Here is a 17,977-nt window from a genome sequence, read left to right on the forward strand (position 1 = left end):
TAGCACTGTACAAACTACCATACAAAAATTCCAAGCTGGCACTGGCTTGCTTCCAGTTACATGCAGAATTCCTGTACATACACAGCAATGAAATCGATACTCTGCACACACAAAATTGTGAAAATCTGTGAAAGCAAATTAGAATGGGCAACCTCTTTCAAGCCAAAATAATTGAGCTGTTCCTAGGTGTGTCTCTTGTGCTATCTTCCAAATAACCCCCCAAATATGAACTAAACTCAGAATTACTTTAAAGATTTTTTTTAATAAAATATATTTTTAAATGGGCAAACTAGTGCCCTCTTTTTAAAAGTAGTTTAGAGTAGATTACAGGTCTAAATACTTTAAGATTGAACAGATCATCTCGTATATCATGTTTTGCCTTTTTCAGGTGACAGATGCTGCACAGTAACAACCTACCACCATTCAAAGTTGAAAAATTAACAAAGTTCTAGACACCAAAGGAAAAACACATCCAGTAACAATGAAAAAAAGCATACAGACTGCACGGGTACTGAATATGTATCTGTGCCTCCTCCCACCTATAATGCTATTATAAAAGGCAAATTCTAATATGAGGTTTCTTTATCTTCACTCACAAATTCTTTAAATCTCACTACAAGTATTTTTAATGTAAACACATTTATAACACTAAGGACAATGCTGTAAGGAAGACAAATATATTCTCATCTACGTTAGCCTCAAGAAGCTGGAGAGCACATTGGCTGTGAGTAGGGGACCAAGTCTCATATACACCAAGGAGATCCAAATATAACTCTCATGAAATTAAACTGGCATAAATGAAAGGAAATGAGGAACTATTCCATAAGGTCTCCTCTTTCTAGATGGCATGGGATCTAATGTCAACTATTAAACTAGACCAGTGAACTCTCTAGCTACATATTCTGTATTTTTCAGTAAGAATTATATGTTGTGGCCTGTGAAACTACATAAATAGAAAGTGGTTCCATCTGTTTATTGCTTTTCACAGCCTGAATTCCATTGTTGTTTCAGTAATGGTCACGTCCACATAGGAATAACCCACATATTTACTACTACAGAGAAAAAAGTTTTATCACAACTGACAAAGTTGGTTGGACTACAGTTTAAGCAGACATGAAAGCATCTTGTAGAGCTGATGATAAATGGAAAACCTCAAAGGACATTACTGATTGCTTTAATAATACTTTCATTCTATTAAGTTCACATTTTCATATTCTTAAGTCATAACAGTGTGAAGTCCTGGTGAACTAACAGTTGATGTACAACAAAATGTTTGTGCAACAGCACTTTGAAAGACGTCAGTGTACTACTGTCCATATGCACATTTGAATTTTCCCAAACTCTTTCATATTTCAGTAATATTGAATGGAGTTAAGGTAGCTTGCTTTCATCTTACCTATAAGGGGATAATAATCAACATGTTATAGTAAACAAATCACTATCTTAAAAACTCTTTATATATCAGTAATTTTTCAAGTAAACAGTTTGATCTATACTTAAAAGCATACAAAAAACATGGACTAGAAATGTATTGCCGTTACAAAAATTAGTCTGTTCCAAGTTACGAGGAGGAAGTTAGGTTAATATTATTGCTGTTGCACAAATGGAGCCCTGAACACACACAGCATGATTTCTAATCATTCGCTTTAGGGGATGTGTGGGTGCTTAGGAAAGATCAGGCTCATAGCCACTATCTTCAGTGTTACACTTTGTAAACTGGCACTGTTTTATTGTCTCACAACCATAGCCAGTGCAACTTCTGCGTTCATACACAATCATCCATTAGACCTACTCTTCATGGCAAGTATGAATACTATATTCCATTCCCACATCCTATTTTCTTGATGCAATTTAACCTGATGCTAATTTTAAAAATATGCCTAGTGTATCTTACCATATGATAAGGAACTAATAGGAAGGTTTGTCACCTGGAAAGTCAAAGTGATTCCTGTAATTCATATAATTATATTCCACCTGTTCACATCTACTAACTTTCTGATACCATTTCGCATTCAAATAAAGCATTTTTCACTCGCTCTGAGTAACAGACAGCACTCAAAAGCAAGTAATCCAATAACCACAACTGTGTTATTTGAAAAATAAAACGAAACAGTTCAGACTTACTCACAAATCTGCAATCCCGCTTTCTTTCAATTGCATTGATTTCCGGTCATTAGAAAGTACATTTATACAGGAATTTATAAAAGCAATCTGCACTTAGAAGACATTGTACAGTGCTAGTAGATCATACTACTTCCTCAAAGGCAAATTCTTCTTCATAAGTTATTTGTGCACACAGAATTGCCAGTTTATTAGGTGGTCTGTAAAGCAAACAATTTCACTCTCACTCTTCCAATTAAGAAGCATACACCATATTCACAAGATAAAAGGGCCACTATCAACTTAAACTATATTTGAGTCTGAATCTTTATTTTACATAGTACTGTTGCAAGTTAATACCTACTGTACCATGAAGGAGATTAAGTACAATCTTTTCCTTCTTATACTTTGTCTGTAGTAAGTTTTACTCTGACTACTACATAGAAAGTTTCCATTTTGTTTGTGGGTCTTTCACTCAGCAGCAAGGACTAAAACCTTTTTATAAAATAGCAGAAGGGACAGTGTAGCCCAAAACACTACTTTTTAACTCTCTCCCTAAAAAGGACTGGAATTCATGTTGATGCTATTCCTGTAACAGTGACGCTTAAACTTTTTTGTGACCCAACCACATTATGACCAGGTGTTTTGGAGCCAGGATGGGAAAGAGAAGAGTTTGGGCTCAGGTTAGATATCTACTGTAGGCTAAATCTGGTTATAACATGGTCAGGCCCAAATGTGTCAAGTGTTTAAGTAGCCAGCGTTCTAATCCTAAAGCATTCACACCGGTCAATGATTTAAATACCAGGCATGACTAGATGTGGCATTAATGAACTTACTGTTCAGCTCCACTGCCACATCAGTTTTCCCCTTTCCTGCTCCCGGCCCCTTCACCCCTCTCCCCCCAAAAAATAGGTATCAGCACAGAAAGGGAGTAGCCTAAATATCTGTGGAAGGTTATACAAGTGGATGATCTACCACAAAGACTAGTGAACCTGCAAGCAACAAAGCAAATTCACTTAGAAACACACACCTTTGCTTTTCTTTGTATGCACAGAGGAATTATGTACTGACAAATGGACCCACAAAGGCAACACCACTTTAGTGGGAACAATTCTTCTCTCCCCAGATTAGGCAACACACACCTAGGTTCGTGAGTGCCCTTCACATATAAAACCTACACATTTTGTTTTCCTTCAGATAGCTTAAAACATGACATATTTTAAATTAATCTCTCTAAACTCAAAACTGTATTGATAATTATCCACAAAAGTGTGCAAGGTAAAAACCTGGACTCAAAATAAATAAAAAAATACAACGAATTCAACTTGACATTAAAAAGCAACAGAAATACGAAGAAGAGAGATTCTTCAAAGTCTTTGTGGGACGAGAGCACTGAAAGGGCCATTGCTGGCAAGGCTGCAGGAACCTCTAATCCAGTCTGTGCTCTCAATTCCAGTCATTAGCTTGGTTTTTTGCAGAATTCACACTGTATTCCTCCACTGAGATCTTTCACAATCCCTTCTTTAATCAGTTTTTGTAGGAATTTTGTTTCAGTTGTCACATTATGCATAGTTTGTCCTTCCATTGCGGCCATGCACAGATTGTCATAGTAGTGCAAAGGTGTGTTGGGTTGACGGAGGTCATATCCAAATCCTGCTAAACTCACTTCATCACATAAATGTGTGGCCAGAACAACTGCAGTGACCCCAATTGTGGGAACATTCTGAAAAGAAAAATAAACATTCACAATACAACATCCTTCCCCTTTATCAGTTTTCATAATCATAGAAATGTAGGGGTGGAAGAGACCTCCAGAGGTCACGTAGACCATCACCCTGCACTGAGGCAAGACCAAGTATAGCTAGACCATCCCTGCCGTGTTTAACTTATTCTTAAAAACCTCCAATGACAGGGATACCAAAACCTCCCTTGGAACCCTCTTCCAGTACTTATTTATCCTTATAGTTAGAAAATTTTTCTAATATCTAACCTAAATCATCTTTGCTGCAGCTGAAGTCAACTACTTTTTGTATGGACATGGAAAACAACTGATCACTGTCCTCTTTAAAACAGTCCTCTATAACAGCTCTTTACAATATGCCTGAAGACTTCTTTTCTCAAGAATAAACATGCCCCCCACCTTTTTTTTTTTTTTTTTAAACCTTCCTCATAGATCAGGTTTTCAAACTTTGTATCATTTTTGTTGATCCTTTCTGGACTCTCACCAATTTGTCCACCTCTTTCTTACAGTGCAGTGACCAGCACTGGACATAGTACTCGAGTTGAGCACTTATCAATGCTAAATAGAGTGGGACAATTGCCCCCTGTGCCTGACATACTACGATCCATAAGACATCCCAGAATATTAGCCTTTTTAGCACTGCATCACATTTGCATCAAACAGTTGAGTCATACTCAATTTGAGAACTACTATAATCCTCAGATCTTTTTATGCAGTTCTATCACCTACCCAGTTATTCCCCATTTTGTAGTTGTGCATTTATTTATTTTTCATCCTAGGAATAGTAATTTGCACATGTCTTTATTGAATTTAATCTTATTGATCTTAGACCACTTTTCCAATTTGTTAAGATCTTTCTGAATTCTAATCTTGTCCTCTAAAATGCTAGCAACCTCTCCCATCTTGGTGTCATCCACAAATTTTAGATGTACATTCTCCACTCCATTATCCAAGTCATCAGTGAAAATATTGAACAGTACAAAGTCCAACGTAGGCCTTGCATCAACAATGAAAGAAAACAGAAGTTAATGTATGAAGCATGAATCCACAACTTAAATGTATACTCCAAATTAAAAAACATAATAAGAGAATCAAAAAAGTGCCACTATGGCTAAACAACAAAGTAAAAGAAGCAGTGAGAGGCAAAAAGGCATCCTTTAAAAAAGTGGAAGTTAAATTCTAGTGAGGAAAATAGAAAGGAGCATAAATTCTGGCAAATGAGGCGAAAAAATAAATAATTAGGAAGGCCGAAACAGAATTTGAACAGCTAGCCAATGACTCAAGAAGTAATAGCAAAAAAAAAATTAAGTACATCAGAAACAGGAAGCCTGCTAAACAACCAGTGGGACCACTGGACGATTGAGTGCTAAAGGAGCACTCAAGGACGATAAGGCCACTGCAGAGAAACTCAACGAATTATTTGCATCAGTCTTCATGCCTGAGGATGTGAGGGAGATTCCCAAACCTGAGCCATTCTTTTTAGGTGACAGATCTGAGCAACTGTCCCACCCAGACTGAGGTGTCATTAGAGGAGGTTTTGGAACAAATTGATAAACTAAACAGTAATAAGTCATCAGGACCAGACGGTATTCACCCAAAAGTTCTGAAGGAACTCAAATGTGAAATTGCAGAACTACTAACTGTACTCTGTAACCTATCATTTCAATCAGCTTCTGTACCAAATGACTGGAGGATAGCTAATGTGATGCCAATTTTTAAAAAAGACTCCAGAGGTGATCCCAGCAATTACAAGCCAGTAAACCTGACTTCAGTACCGGGCAAACTGGTTGAAACTATAGTAAAGAACAAAATTGTCAGACACACAGATGGACATAAATTTGTTGGGGAAGAGTCAACATGGCTTTGGAAAGGGAAATCATGCCTTACCAATCTACTAGAATTCTTTGAAGTGGGTCAACAAGCATTTGGACAAGGGGGATCCAGTGGATTATAGTGTACTTAGATTTTCAGAAAGCCATTGACAAGGTCCCTCACCAAAGGCTCTTAAGCAAAGTAAGCTATCATGGGATAAGAGGGAAGGTCCTCTGGTAACTGGTTAAAAGATAAGAAACGAAGGGTAGGAATAAATCGTCAGTTTTCGGAATGGAGAGCAGTAAATAGTGGCATCCCCCAGGGGTCTGTACTGGGCCCAGTCCCATTCAATTTATTCATAAATAATCTGGAAAAAGGGGTAACCAGGAGGTGGCAAAATTTGCAGATGATACAAAACGACTAAAGATAGTTAAGTCCCAGGCAAACTGTGAAGAGCTATAAAAGGATCTCTCAAAACTGGGTGATTGGGCAACAAAACAGCAGATGAAATTCCATGTTGATAAATATAAAGTAAAGCACATTGGAAAACATAATCCCAACTATACATATAAAATGATGGGGTCTAAATTAGTTGTTACCACTCAAGAAAGATCTTGGAGTCATTGTGGATAGTTCTCTGAAAATATCCAATGTGCAGTGGCAATCAAAAAAGCTAACAGAATGTTGGGCATTATTAGGAAAGGGGTAGATAATAAGATAGAAAATATCATATTGCCATTATATAAATCCATGGTACGCTCACATTTTGAATACTGCATACAGATGTGGTCCCCTCATTTCAAAAAGATATATTGAAACTGGAAAAGTTACAGAAATGGTCAACAAAAATTATTAGCGGTATGGAACGGCTTCCGTATGAGGAGAGATTAGTAAAACTGGGACTTTTCAGCTTGGAAAAGAGACGACTAAAGGGGGATATGCTTGAACTCTATAAAATCATGACTGGTGTGGGTAAAGTAAATAAGGAAGTGTTAGTTACTCATCATAACACAAGAACTGGGGGTCACCAAATGAAATCAATGGGCAGCAGGGTTAAAACAAACAGAAGTATTTCTTCACACAACGCAAGGTCAACCTGTGGAACTTTTTGCCAGAGTATGTTGTGAAGACCAACACTGTAAGAGTTCAAAAAAGAACTAGATAAACTCATGGAGAATAGGGTCCATGAACGGCTATTAGCCAGAATGGGCAGGGATAGCACCCCCAGCTTCTGTTTGCCAGAAGCTGGGAATGAGCAACAGGGAATGGATCACTTGATGATCACCTGTTCTATTCATTCCCTCGGGGGCACCTGACATTGGCCACTGTCGGAAGACAGGATACTGGGCTAGATGGACCTTTGGTCTGACCCAGTATGACAGTTCTTATGTTCTATAGCTCCCACTCCAGCTTTACAGCTGACCATTGATAGCTACTTTGAGTATAGGTTTTCAATCAGCTGTGCACCCAGCTTATAGTAATTTCATCGAGCCCATATTTTCCTAGTTTGCTTATGAGAATATGATGTGTCAAAAGCCTTGCAAAAAATCAACATATATCACATCTACAGCTTCTCCTATATCCACAAAGCCAGTTATCCTGCCAAGGAAGGATATTAGGTTGAGGTTTGGCATGATGTATTCTTGATAAATCCATGCTTATTACTTATTACCCTACTATCCTCCAGGCACTTACAAACTGATTGCTTAATAACTGCTATTTTAACCCAAGTGAGCTACCCCAAGTGAAGAACTCACCTATTTTTACAGTGTAGGCACATTCTTTAGGTAAAATCCTCCTCAGCAAAAAAGGGACATACAAATGATTCAAAAGCTTTACATTCTTAATATTTAAACGCAGTGCATGGCCTACCACATGTACATGGTATTGAGAAGACCTGCATTCTTAATGCATTTCACAGAAGTACTTCTTTTTAAAACTTTGGGGTATTGAAAAAAAAAAATCACATGCAGGTCACCTTACGTGAACAAAAACAAGCCTAACCCCTAACTTAAAAACTAAAATGGCCCTAGATTTTGAACTTTTTCTATAATTAACGAGAACGTGAAACCCCACTATTTTACAAATATCTAATAGGGAATGTTAAAGAAAATACAAGGAGTGTTTGAGAAGAGAAGACTTTACGATGACTGAGAAATTGCACAGAGACTACACTGAAAAGTCCAAACTCTTTTTTATTTGATCTTCTTGTATTAGATTTCGAAGGAGTTAAATGTATCTATCCAGCACCTTCCAAAAAAGGTATCTTACCTTATCCCAGCCCCAGAATTTAGATCGAGGCTCAGGGTACTGTAGTATATCCAAGGCAGTCTCTTTAATGATGATCGGATTTAAAATACGAAACTGTTTTGGTGTTACAGGAATTTTCTCAGCCACCTGCTTCCAAAAAAATAGTCGCACCCATAGTGGCTAAAGAGGGGAAAAAAATAATTAATTAAACACAGGGAAACAAATACATTGACATGGCAAACTGATACTGGGGCACAGCACGTAACTCAATACTATTAAAACATAAGATTGTCCAAAGCGCGTCAGAAATTATTTATGGCAAAGACTTACTAGGAGGTTGATGTATAATTCCCAAATGCCTGACTTCTTTTAAACAAATAATACTTAAGTTGAGAGAAAGAGAAAATGCAATTCTTTATCTGTTTAGTTCATTTACTTTGAACATGAGACTGCACTTTCGTGGACAGTCACTCACCCATCAACCCACCCCTCTTGCCTCTATTTGGGCTTTCCCACAGCAACACAGTAGAGAAAGCATTTGAAAAGAGAGGAAAAACTTGATCAATATTCTGCAACAGTTGGCCGAATGACTTGCAAACAGGTGTAGGACCTGAAACTATTTTACTCACATTTTCCACTTAACTGTATTTCTAGCTGATAGTGTACATTTAACAACAAGTGTTGTAGGATAGAAGGAGAGAAGAACAATGAGACTCAGCGAGCCCAATTCTGATCTCATGCCAGAATATGTCAGAACGTTAAAGAAGTCAATGGAGATGCCCTGTGCTAAACTGGTGAAAGATCAGAATCAGGCTCATTTTACGTTTCTCTCCATAAATTGTGTCAGAGTGAGCAAATAAGAAAAGTGATGAAAGAAGAGGGTGCCGTTTCTGTACACTGGACACATTCTTTCCCAAAAAATCCCTATGAAAAATATTTGTTATATCTATTTCTATAATATGACTTCTCTTCTGATATTACAAAAATACAATGACTTTTCATTATTAGAATAGATATAACTTACTTCAAAGGTCCCAGAGACACACACAAAGTTTTCATCTCGAGATCAAAAGACCAAAAATATCAAGACACTTGATCACGGCCTTGGATAGGTCAAGAAACTACTTACACTTGATCTTAACTCATAGAGCCAAGACTTTAAGCCCATAAAAGGACACTAGAGCCACCAAAGTCAGTCAGTCAAATATCCGGTTCAGATCAGAGAGTGCATTCAACAGTTGTTAACATAATGCTGCTATGTGAAAAATTGTGCAATTTTTTCTGAAAGGTATGCTTGTGTTCTATAAACTACACATTGCTTGGGCCCAATACACCACTCAGTGATAGTTCCTCAAAGTTCCACAAATGTAATACGTTTGTCTGTTAACTCTAAAAATCAATAATCATTCAGTGTAATATCACCAATATTTAAATTCAAAGGATAATTTAAGGATAACTTCTTCATTAGTGTCACTTGTATTATATATAAAGCATTTTTTTTAAAGAGCAGAACATATAACGCTGAGCACTGTAATAAAATAGTATATTCTACCTAAATGCATGCGGTAATAGGTAGTCGTGGTCAATTCTGCAAGTCTAAAAAGCCTTCCATAAACTAATTCAGGTAGCAAAACAAGAGAATTTAACCTTCCTTTGCATTATCTGTAATATTATGTGCACAAACTGCTAAATATCTTAACAGTTTTCTATTAAATATATCACTAATGAATAATTTATGGAAATTTCATGTTTTCATGATAATTCTACTTAATAAAATACAATACTTCAGGTGTCTCTTGCATATAAATCTATTTCTTTAAATATACATTAAGCAACTAAATGAATCTGCATACAGAAATTGAAAGGCAATAATCAACGCCAGCTAATACCAACTAGTGACATTTTTATTTAATTATATCTATTACACATAACACAAACACCCTTAAACGAGCATGATGTGGTTTAGCAGTTAAGAAAGGGGACTGGCAGTCAGAACATCTGGTTTCTGTTCCTGGCTCTACAACCTTAACCAAGTCACTTAACCCAAAAACAAAATGAATTATACTTTACTGAGCACATAAGGTATTTCGATGTTTAGTGTGTGTAAAAGATCAAGACACTTGGATGAAAGGCATCAGTGTGAGCATACAGTATTACTTCTATGTACTAACATGAACAAAAACTAGAAGTACTGCAACAAATAGATTGCTTGCAAGGTGGATAAAAAAAGCACAAAAATGTGATTTATTTTAATTCAACTTTTTTTTAGAAGATATATTTCAAATTCAATTTGAAATTATGCTATATAAAGGCCTAAATTTATTTAAATATATTACAATAATGTAAATATCAAAATAGTATTCAAACAGTATATGTTTGCTGCCAGAAAAGTTGAACCACTGTACTAATTGAAGTCATTGGCTATGAACCTAGAACCAGGGTTTGAAGTGTTACACCAGCTTTTGACAGACCTAGCCCCTTCTGCAGGTGCAAAGAAAATATTTTCTTCATTTCAGTTTATTCAAGTAGTTCAGCGCACTGATTAATTCATTCAAAGTTCTGAAACCATCTGGAAGCTTAAAAGCAGAAAACTTGTTTTCCTCTTTTAATCTGTCAATAAACACAAAAGGGCAGGACGAGATCTACAAGTTATAAAATCTTGATGGATGTGATAACCAGAAAGAAATCAGTTCAATTAACTACAGATAATACTTCTGTTGTTTAGTAAATCAATTGGCTTTAAAGGAAAAAAATTAATATTTTTTTCCTTTAATGTATCCAGCATATTTAAGGTAGCTTTAACAAAAACAATTTTTAAATGATATTTTTGGGGGAATTTTTAATTAAATGCTAATTTACATCCAAATAGTACCAATAATAATATGACAACCACTTAGTCTTTATATAGAGCTTCTCATCTTTTATATCTCAAAATACTTTATCAAAGAGGTCACAGTATCACTATCCCTATCTTATAAATGAGAAAATTAAGGGACACGGAGAAGTGACCTGCCCAGGGCCACACAGGCCAATGGAAGAGCCAGGAATTAAACCCACATCTCCTGAGTCCCGGTTCAGTTCTCTAGCCACTAAGCTATACTATCTCCTATATAATGCAGCTAGACAAGTCACTGCTAAAAAAAAAAAAAAAATCTAGTACATAAATTTGTCATTCAGCATTTTCTAACAAAAATATAAAAATTAAGAATCTGACGTAATCTATGTTAAGCTACATAACTGCTTAAATTCACGTAAGTCATAGAAACATAGGACTGGAAGGGACCTCAAGAGGTCATCTATTCCCGTCCCCTGCACTCATAGCTGTACTAAGTATTGTCTAGACCATCCCTGATAGGTGTTTGTCTAACCTGCTCTTAAAAATATCCAGTGATGGAGATTCCACAACTTCCCTGGGCAATTTATTCCAGTGCTTAACTACCAACAGTTTGAAAGTTTTTCCTAACGTCCAGCCTAAACTACTCTTGCTGCAATTTAAGCCCATTGCTTCTTGTCCTATCCTCAGAGGTTAAGGAGAACAATTTTTCATTGCCTCCTTATAAAAATCTTTTACGTACTTGAAAATTGTTATCACATCCCCCTTCCCTGTCAGTCTTCTCTTTTCCAGACTAAACAAACCCCATTTCTTCAATCTTCCCTCATAGGTCATGTTTTCTAAACCTTTAACCAGTTTTGTTGCTCTCCTCTAGACTTTCTCCAATCTGTCCACATCCTTCCTGAAATGTGGTGCCCAGAACTGAACACAATAACTCCAGCTGAGGCCTACTCAGCGTGGAGCAGAGCAGAAGAATTAATTCTTGTGTCTTGCTTACAACACGCCTGCTAATACATCCCAGAATGATGTTAGCTTTTTTTGCATCAATTAGTGTTAAACTGTGGACTCATATGTAGCTTGAGATCCACTATGACTCCCCAATCTCCTTCTGCAATACTCCTTCCTAGGCAGTCATTTTCCATTTTGTATGTGTGCAACTGATTGTTCCTTCTTAAGTGGAGTACTTTGCATTTGTCCTTATTGAATTTCATCCTATTTACCTCAGACCATTTCTCCAGTTTGTCCAGATCATTTTGAATTTTAATCCTAGCCTCCAGAGCACTTGCAACCCTCCCAGTCTGGTATCATCCACAAACTTTATAAGTGTACTCTCTGTGCCATTAAATATTGTGTATCCTCCTGGTTAGCGAAAAGTAGTACCACGTTATACCAACCAATGAGAATCAACCTTTCTTTAGAAAAATCATTCAAAGTACAAATGCAAAACAGGATTAAAACTGAATATTTAAACAAAGTTTTCTGCTTGCTGATTTAAAATAACCCACCCTGACTGCTTGTGAAGAATTCAGTACAGTAAAAGTGACCAGACTAGAAAAATCAGTTTTCTGTGCATCAGAAAACCAAAATACGCATGCGATGTCGACTGTTTATACCTACCAATGCTTCATTTTTTACCACTGCTTGAAGCCAATTGAAATCGACACTTTTAAATAAGACAACAACAAACAAGCTCTGAGGGTTATATTCATTTTCAGAAAGTGGGGCTCCCTCTGGATAGGTCATCCTTATGGTAGTTTTGTTACCAACATGATCTGTGTAGCCCTGAACTGGTGCATTATTTAATCTAAAAAAAAAAAAAGTGAAACAAAACACAATAAGTAAACATGGTACCTGATGTCATTCAAATATCACACAAGAGACTTTAAATACCTAAATAACAAGTTTTAGTTGGCTCATCAAATTTTATTTGAACATAATACATCAATAAATTACTCCTCTGGTAACAAGAACAAACCTCAATGGATGGCCTCGCTCTGAAAAGGAACTGCACAAATACTATTGGAGTGTTCATGTCGCTTGTTGCCCTATAACTCAACTAGGGCTCTAAGGGGCAAACAGAAAGCTTCCTGCATATCACCACCAGCAATAAAAGGCTCTTCAAGTAAAAATTACCCCTTCAATGACATCTCAGGAATCGCAATGTCCTCGGTGGGTTTGCACAATCCTAACTGACTGGAATTTAGGAGACAAGGTGGATGAGGTATTATCATTTATTGGACCAGCTTTTGTTGGTGAGAGAGACATTTTTCAAGCTTAAACAGAGCTCTTCTTCAGGTCTGGGAAATTAACTCAGGCCATGTGTGCGCTACAAAATTTAATTGACCTAACTTACATCGGTAGTGTAGACATTTCTATAGTTACGTTGACTTAAGCTGCCGTGTGTTGATCTAACTCTGTAATGTAGACTAAGGCTCTGACTACACTACGTGTCTTTTAGTGACACAGCTGTGCCACTACAGCCATGCCACTAAAAGGTGCACAGTGTAGCTGCTCTTTGTCGGTGGGAGCCGCCAACAAAATAAATCCACTCCCAACTAGAGGCAGTAGCACTGTCCACACCGGCACTTTTCGTCTGTAACTCTTTTGTAATTCTCAGGTGTTTGTTTTTTTTCACACCCCTTAATGACCAGCTTTACCAATGAAAGTGCAGTGTAGACAAAGCCTTAACATCAGAGTATCACTGCAAAATGGAACAGATAGTTTAGCATACGAAGTTAACACATATTTCAAGGGACTATTCAAGGCAAAGTGGCCCTTTAACACCTTTCCTATCAGGAGGAGGAAAAGGCAGGGAAAGCAGCTGGGAAGAGAGGCTATTAGTGGCTTATAGATGGCTGTAATAAGCCATAAATCCAGTGTCTCTATTCAGTTCATAACTTTTAGTGTCTTGCAAATCTATTGGTGACAAGAAAAATAGTATCTCTGCAGGGCTAACGAGGGTAAAAAGCAGTCAAGACTTACTTTTGTCACTAAAATGAGCAAGCAGTCTATATATTTTACATTGCACTTGTCATCTTTTAATTCCAATGAGTATTTAATATGACCTCTAGCGAGTCCATATTATTCTTTGCCCATCTCATCACTCCCAAATCTCTCTCTTTTCTTTTTTTTTTTTAATTGGAACCTCAGAATTGTTTTTCATTTGAAGACAACAGTAGTTTATTTCATTTTTATTGACTGTTTATTATGCTTTTGTTATACTATGTGTCTTCCAGAGTGTGTCAACGAGACAGGTGCATTGAAAATACAGCTATGTATCACAACTCCGAAACAGAATACTTTCTAACACTAACAGATCCACTTACCCTTTCACTTGGAACAATGAATACTTGAAAAGCAAGATAACTGATCAACTCCCCATGATAACCAGAAGATGGCACTGGTAATTTCAAGAGCCTACATTAGAATGATCAGACATCTATTTACTTTAGGAATTTATGTAGTACCAACTTCATGTGTACGTTGTGCTTTGTCTGTGACTGCAGTAATTTCCAACTCACTATTATCATTATCCACATTGTGTGGTATCTGGTGTCTAGAGCAGTGTTTCTCAACCCACAGGTCGCTACCTAAAAGTGGGTCAAACAAATGTACAAAAGGTTCACAGCCGCCCAAGCCCTCAGCCCCGCCACCAAGAGCTGAAGTCATGAAGGTCACACAAAACTCACGGAACCAGTGACCTCTGTGACCCAGCCTTACCGATTAGCCAATCGAATGGAAGGTGGAAAGAGTTATGGGAAAAGAGTGCGGTGGAGAGTTTCAAGTGAAGAGTGTGTGTCTCTAAAGTGAGTCTCTAATTAGTGAAATGGATACATTTTTAAACTGTCCTGTTGCAACTGCAAGTACCAATGGTAGTAGGAATTCATCACAACCTGAGAAGAAAAGTAATTGTAGATACGACCCTGCTTGCTTAAAGTTTGGGATTTCATTTACCGCAGACCAAAATGGTGAACACAGGCCAGAGTGTGCCATCTGCAGTGAACTGTTAACAAATGAAAGCCTAAAACCATCAAATTAATGTAGACATTTGGAGACAAAACACTCTAGCTATAAAGAGAAGTCTTGATTTTTTTTAAATGAAAATGCCAAATGGAAATGTCAAAAAATAATATGAACATGCATTTACTGTCCGTCAGCAAGCACTGCATGCCTCTTATCACGTTGCACACCGCATTGCAAAAAAGCTCACACTGTCACCGAGGAGTTAGTTTTACCTTCTGCTATCAACATATGCACTAAATTGTCAGGTGAGTCGGTGGCAAAAAAAATTAAAAGCAATCTCTCTCTCTCTCCAACAATACAATATGGAGAAGAATCTGTGATATAGCTCAGAATACACCAAACCGCAAACAACTGATCGTCTTTCAGTAAGCGACTGTTTTGCTTTACAATTAGATGAATCTACAGATGTATCAAACCATGCTATCGTGCTGGTTTATGTAAGGCATGCATGGAAAAGTGATTTGCAAGAACAGTACTTGTTAAGTGCAGATTTGCCTATTTCTATTACTACTGCTGATATATTTGTTACACTGGATAATTACTGGGAGTCAGCGGGATTAAGATGGTCGAAGTGTGTTAGTGTTACAACTGATGACGGAAACATTCAGTAGTTGCTCTAAAAATCCTTTTGAAAGCACCCAATGCAACATGGAACTAGTGTTTCCTGTACAGGGAGGCATTAGCAGCTAAAGACAAGGCACCTGAGCTTCACAAAACTCTTCAAAATGCTGTAAAAATAGTGAATTACATCAAACAAAATGTCAAGAATTCATGATGCTTTCACGCCTTCTGTCAGAAAACGGGCAGTACACGTGTACATCTGCTTTACCGGCTGCCCCATGGCAAAGTGTTGTCTCATGTATATAAACTTAAAAATGAGTTGGCAGCTTTTCTTGAAGAAAAAAAATCTCACCTGGTAGAGCACTTCAGTAACAACAAATGGCTTGTTTGTGCTGCATATATGGAAGATATATTCGATCACCTGAATGATTTGAATCCGTCTTTACAGGGCGGAGGACAATTGCTTTGAGCTAACTGACAAAATTGCTAAATTTAAAAAAAAAAAACCTCTCTCTGTGGAACAAACATGTTTCAAATGATAGGATGGACATGTTTCGTAACGCATATCCAGAAACAAAATTTTTTTTGAAAGATTCCACTAGCCAGGAAGCACTGAAGAAAATGATCAGTAGTCATTTAACTAAATTGCATACAAGATTCTGAAATTACTTTCCAGACGAACAACTTGAGGGCAAAGAATGGATACAGGATCCATTTGGAGTTGTGTTGGAAAACATGAATCTACCTAAGGAGCAAGAATCTCAGTTGGTCAAGTTATCTTGCTTTCACAGTCTATAGAGAAAATATCCTGAAATGAGCATTCCCCAGTTTTGCTGCAGTGCTGCTGCCGGAAAATGTCCTGCTCTTGTTTGCCATGCAATTAGTGTCATTTTGCCTTTCAGTACAACATAGTTGCGCAAACCTGGATTCTCTGCCTTGACTCAACTGAAGAATAAAAGCAGGAATAGACTGGATGCTGAACACAACTTTCAGATTGCGCTGACTAAAATTACACCAAACTTTGATAAACTTGTCAAAGAGAAACAAGCTCAGGTTTCTCATTAAGTGGAAACTAGGATTTATTATACTGTTAATGTGTTCCTGTTAATGTTGATTTCTGCCTTTAAACTTTCTGGATACTGAGCTGCTTTAACTTATTATTACTATTATTATTGTTATTGTTGCTGCTACATATAGTAGTTAATAAGTATTTTGGAGCCAAAATACGTGTGTTTTCTACTTATTGGATTGGGACGGGCCATCAATGTTTACAAATGGATCCTGGTTCAAAAAAGGTTGAGAACCACTGGTCTAGAGCACACTGAAATAATGATATATTCCTGGTCCCTGCAGTCTGAATTTGAGTAACTTTATCTGATTCATCATATTTTAAATATTGTAAAGACAAGAAATATTAATAAAGTACTTTCAGTTTCATAAACTAAGTAATAAATGGAGTTTGAGACTTCCCTTTCCCCTCTCAAAAAGAGAAGCTGTTTGCAAACAACACAAACGTTAAATTACTTTGTAATGTTAGACAGAAGAAATATATGCACCTTATAACAATATCAAAATCATTCAGCACATGGCCTAGCTCCAATCCATGAAGTATTCCACCACTTCCTACAACAACACAACGCTTACAGTGTTTTGATTTCAAGTTCTCTGGCAAGTCATGCTCAGGTAAGAGTTTTAAGAGGTTCTGAAGTTTATGAGAGTTCTTGTGAAATCCAAATGGAGGTTTGTATTTAAACACATCTTCATGTCCATATATATCTTCTCTGACAAAGGGAAATATGTTCGCCCTGTACTTTTCAGCAAATAATCTGTTCATCTCCTTCTTCACAAAAGAAGGTCGACATTCTCCTTGCTGTATGAGTTCGGCATATTTTTGTGCTCTCTGAAACAAGATGGTGTATATAAAATTTAAGCCACACAAGCTGGTACAGTTCAGTATTATAAATATAGCATATCCTGTCTGAAGCAACCTTCCAGGAGGCCAACAGACATCCATAAATTAGCAGGTGTAGGTTTTAGAAAGATAAACAAAGCTGAACCACCAACTGTGGGAAATTTAAAACTAGTCAGTTAAAACAAGAACCTACCTGTTTGTGGTGATATCATGAGTGCAGATTTCAGAGTATAACTTTTACATCCTTCAGGTGGAAGATTTCTTTAGGAGTAAGTTAGAGTGCAGGTGCAGTCAGAAAAATTACTTTGTAAAAAGGTACCATTTTACAAAGCTTGTCTGCTTCCTGCACATTTTCAAGCAACAGCTGGTTATTTTTGTTCATGGCCAATACAGCTACGGAAAAGGAAGACTGTCATCCATCAGTAACAAATTTGTCAACTAAATTTTGATTGCATAAACTGAACCACCAGAGACATGTGAACTGGAAAGAAAAACCTCTGTCACATCCAAGACAGGATTTGCAGCATATTGACTTGTGAACTGATTTTAATTTAGATGTTTATGGTCATTCAAAAAAATCACACTATAACCATGCTTAAAATGTTAACCCAGAAGCGGAGGGTCACAAGTTCTCCTTAAAATGAAGATGAAGTACCAATATAAAAACCTACAGTACTAGCTTTCAGCTGATTCTTCCCTTGCCAAATAAATGATAATCAGTCTCTTTGAAACAAGATCCTCCTGC

At 37.0% G+C, this 17,977-nt stretch overlaps 1 protein-coding gene across 5 annotated transcripts in view; it reads right to left on the reverse strand.

Annotated features, from left to right (window-relative positions):
• Positions 1 to 960: 960 nt before the first annotated feature.
• The window catches only part of ST3GAL5 (ST3 beta-galactoside alpha-2,3-sialyltransferase 5), a 40,164-nt gene continuing 23,147 nt past the window's right edge, over positions 961 to 17,977 (reverse strand). For all 5 annotated transcript variants that reach the window (XM_050947858.1, XM_050947860.1, XM_050947859.1 and 2 more), the window contains exons 4-7: positions 16,877 to 17,220; positions 12,354 to 12,540; positions 7,925 to 8,083; positions 961 to 3,823 (exon numbers count right to left, since the gene is read on the reverse strand). In XM_050947858.1, coding sequence (XP_050803815.1) covers positions 3,560 to 3,823; positions 7,925 to 8,083; positions 12,354 to 12,540; positions 16,877 to 17,220 — 954 coding nt within the window. In that variant the 3' untranslated portion in view covers positions 961 to 3,559. The remainder of the gene's footprint in view (positions 3,824 to 7,924; positions 8,084 to 12,353; positions 12,541 to 16,876; positions 17,221 to 17,977) is intronic.

This window comes from Gopherus flavomarginatus, chromosome 3 (genome assembly GCF_025201925.1).
Source record: "Gopherus flavomarginatus isolate rGopFla2 chromosome 3, rGopFla2.mat.asm, whole genome shotgun sequence".
Lineage (NCBI taxonomy): Eukaryota > Metazoa > Chordata > Testudines > Testudinidae > Gopherus > Gopherus flavomarginatus.